Genomic DNA, 2,500 nt, shown 5'->3' with positions numbered 1-2,500 from the left:
TAGAATTTGACTTATGACAGTAATTAAGATAGGCATTCCCGACAGGTGGGACTGAACAAAGATGGCTCGAGGAATAGCAGGAGAGGGGCCACCAACAAGTTGCATCAGTGCCCTTACTGCAAATATTCCACAGATAGGAAAGATCACATGACAAAACATATTCGAACCCATACAGGAGAGAAACCATATAATTGTCCTTATTGTCCTCATAGTGCTACCACCAAAGACAAATTGATACAACATGTGCGTGTACATACTGGAGAAAAACCATTTACTTGTCCTTATTGTGCATATTGTGCCACTAAAAAAGACAAATTAATACAGCATATACGTACACATACAGGAGAGAAGCCTTTTCCATGTCCACATTGCCCTTTCCGATCATCAACAAAAAATACATTGAACAATCATATTCGAATTCATACTGGAGAAAAACCTTATTCATGTCCAAGTTGCCCCTACCGTGCTTCTCAAAGATCTGCCCTTCAGAGTCATCTTCAAAAACATCATAAATAATTTATTAAAACATAGTTAAACTTGCTAGTCACTTTATTTTTCTGTCATCATTGCATGTTCTCGTCAGATGATTTTTGCATTGTATATACACATTTTATTTAGGTATTAAAAGTGCATAAAATTAACGTAAGTTAGGTAATTTTATGAAATTGTATTATTTGCTATTTATTAAGAAACATGCATACATTTTGAATTGGATTTTTTCCTCCAAACACGATGAAAGTATGTAATGTTGATGTATAATTATATAAGTTTAAATTTTCTTGTCATAATTATACAATTTTAAGATATATTAATGTTAATCAGTATGGTGGAATTACATTTTCAAGTTCTCCTGAATTTGTAATAGATTACAACCTGTAGTTAACATTATTAAATATTGAAGTGATGTGTTGAAATTTATCGTGCAATGGATCAGTATTTCTAATTTGCTTCTTCAAAGATGATGATAATGATGAGCATTTAAAATCTGCAACATAGAGAGATCATACATTGGCACTTGAGAGCGTTTGTGTTTGCATGACGTATTAAATAAGTTTTAATTCATTCATGACACCTTGTAACAGTTGTTGATTATTAATTAGACATGCATAATATTAGTTATGTTTCATTGAGAAAATAGGTAATGTTACATTGATATTATAAAGTGTGACTCATTGGTCAAGATTACTTAATATTTCTCCTAGGTTTGGTATTATCTATTAGAAAATGTTGACTTTTATTTCATGAATGCAACACATTGTGTAAAGTATTTATATGCTATTAAATGAATATTTGTATTTATTTTCTTTAGGTAGGAAACTTAATCCATTAGTATGTAAGTAGGTTAAAGTTGAAAATGATCTCACTGGCACAGACGTACAGGTCTGGATCTTCAATATGGTACAATAATTGTCTGCTCCTTGTATAATTTACTCTAGATATTTTATGTAGTGTTTAGAGGCTGATAAAAGGATAAGTAACAAGAATGCTGTTTAAGGTACACAATTTTGTAAAGAAATTTTAGGATATTTTAATATATTGTGGATCTTATATTTTTTAACACTTGTATGATAGATACTAGAATTTGTAAAAAAAAAAAAAAAAACGTTTAAGTAAATTTCATGAGATTTTAAACTTGTCAGTGAGTCAGTACAAGGCATCATTTTATTAAAAAAATAAGATGGCTTATTTTGTTACCTAGCTGCATGGTTTAAAAAAGTTGACCAGATTTTTAGTAACTTTTGATAACTGAAGTGCACTTTGTAAGTGAATTAAACCTACAACACGCTTATAAACATTGACGTTAGTTTGAGCGCTAGGAAGAGCATTTGATTAATTTGAAAGATTCATTCATAAACAATAACTTTAGTACTAGAAATTTTTATAAAAAAAAAAAAACTGTTTTTGCTCCTTCAAAACTGCCAGGTTTTTAAACCAAAATTACTTTTGTATTAAACAAACAGTATTGAAGTATAATGGTTACAGTAATTTTCTCATTACTTTGACATAGTGTATTAGGCACATGCTCAATAAACTTAATACTTTTTTAGATATGCTTTTCTTTGTCAAAATGTAGACAGTAAATTCAGGCTATGCCTTGTGCTTTGCTTGTAAATAAGCTCTAAACTGTACCTCTGTGCACTGTTCAAGCAGTATCATCTTTGTCAAGTACAATGCATTTTTCTTGTACACATTTTTTGCAAGTTTTCTATATACAGGAGAAACCCGTATCCACTGATTTGGTATCTGCGGTTTCAGTTATCCACGGTTTAGTGTGTCCCAACAATAACCCTTAATTTTGCATAATGATGGCCCCAGAGCACAAAAGTAGAGAAGCTGGCAGTTCTTCAAAGCCTAAGAGAAGCTGTGAAGTGCTTCCCATCAATGAAACAGTGATAATTCTCCATGTATTGTGCATAATTTATCAATTAAACTTCATAATAGGTATGTATAGGACTTACATATAGGGTTTGCTACTAGCCACGGTTTTGGTATCCATGGC

General features: G+C 31.2%; 1 protein-coding gene across 13 annotated transcripts in view; it reads left to right on the top strand.

Annotated features, from left to right (window-relative positions):
* The window catches only part of LOC128685738 (zinc finger and BTB domain-containing protein 7A), a 653,624-nt gene that overhangs the window by 363,183 nt on the left and 287,941 nt on the right, over positions 1–2,500 (top strand). Inside the window, exon 6 of one of the 13 annotated variants that reach the window (XM_053772332.2) lies at positions 46–642. The exons of 10 other annotated variants lie outside the window; for them this stretch is intronic. In XM_053772332.2, coding sequence (XP_053628307.1) covers positions 46–516 — 471 coding nt within the window. In that variant the 3' untranslated portion in view covers positions 517–642. Of the gene's footprint in view, positions 1–45; positions 643–2,500 lie in introns of those variants that run through there. 2 more of the 13 variants (XM_053772320.1, XM_070087956.1) reach the window with 2 other exon arrangements.

This window comes from Cherax quadricarinatus, chromosome 23, assembly GCF_038502225.1.
Source record: "Cherax quadricarinatus isolate ZL_2023a chromosome 23, ASM3850222v1, whole genome shotgun sequence".
NCBI classification, from domain to species: Eukaryota; Metazoa; Arthropoda; class Malacostraca; order Decapoda; family Parastacidae; genus Cherax; species Cherax quadricarinatus.
Note: the sequence above shows the minus strand (reverse complement) of the source record. Positions and strands in the feature narration are given on the sequence as shown.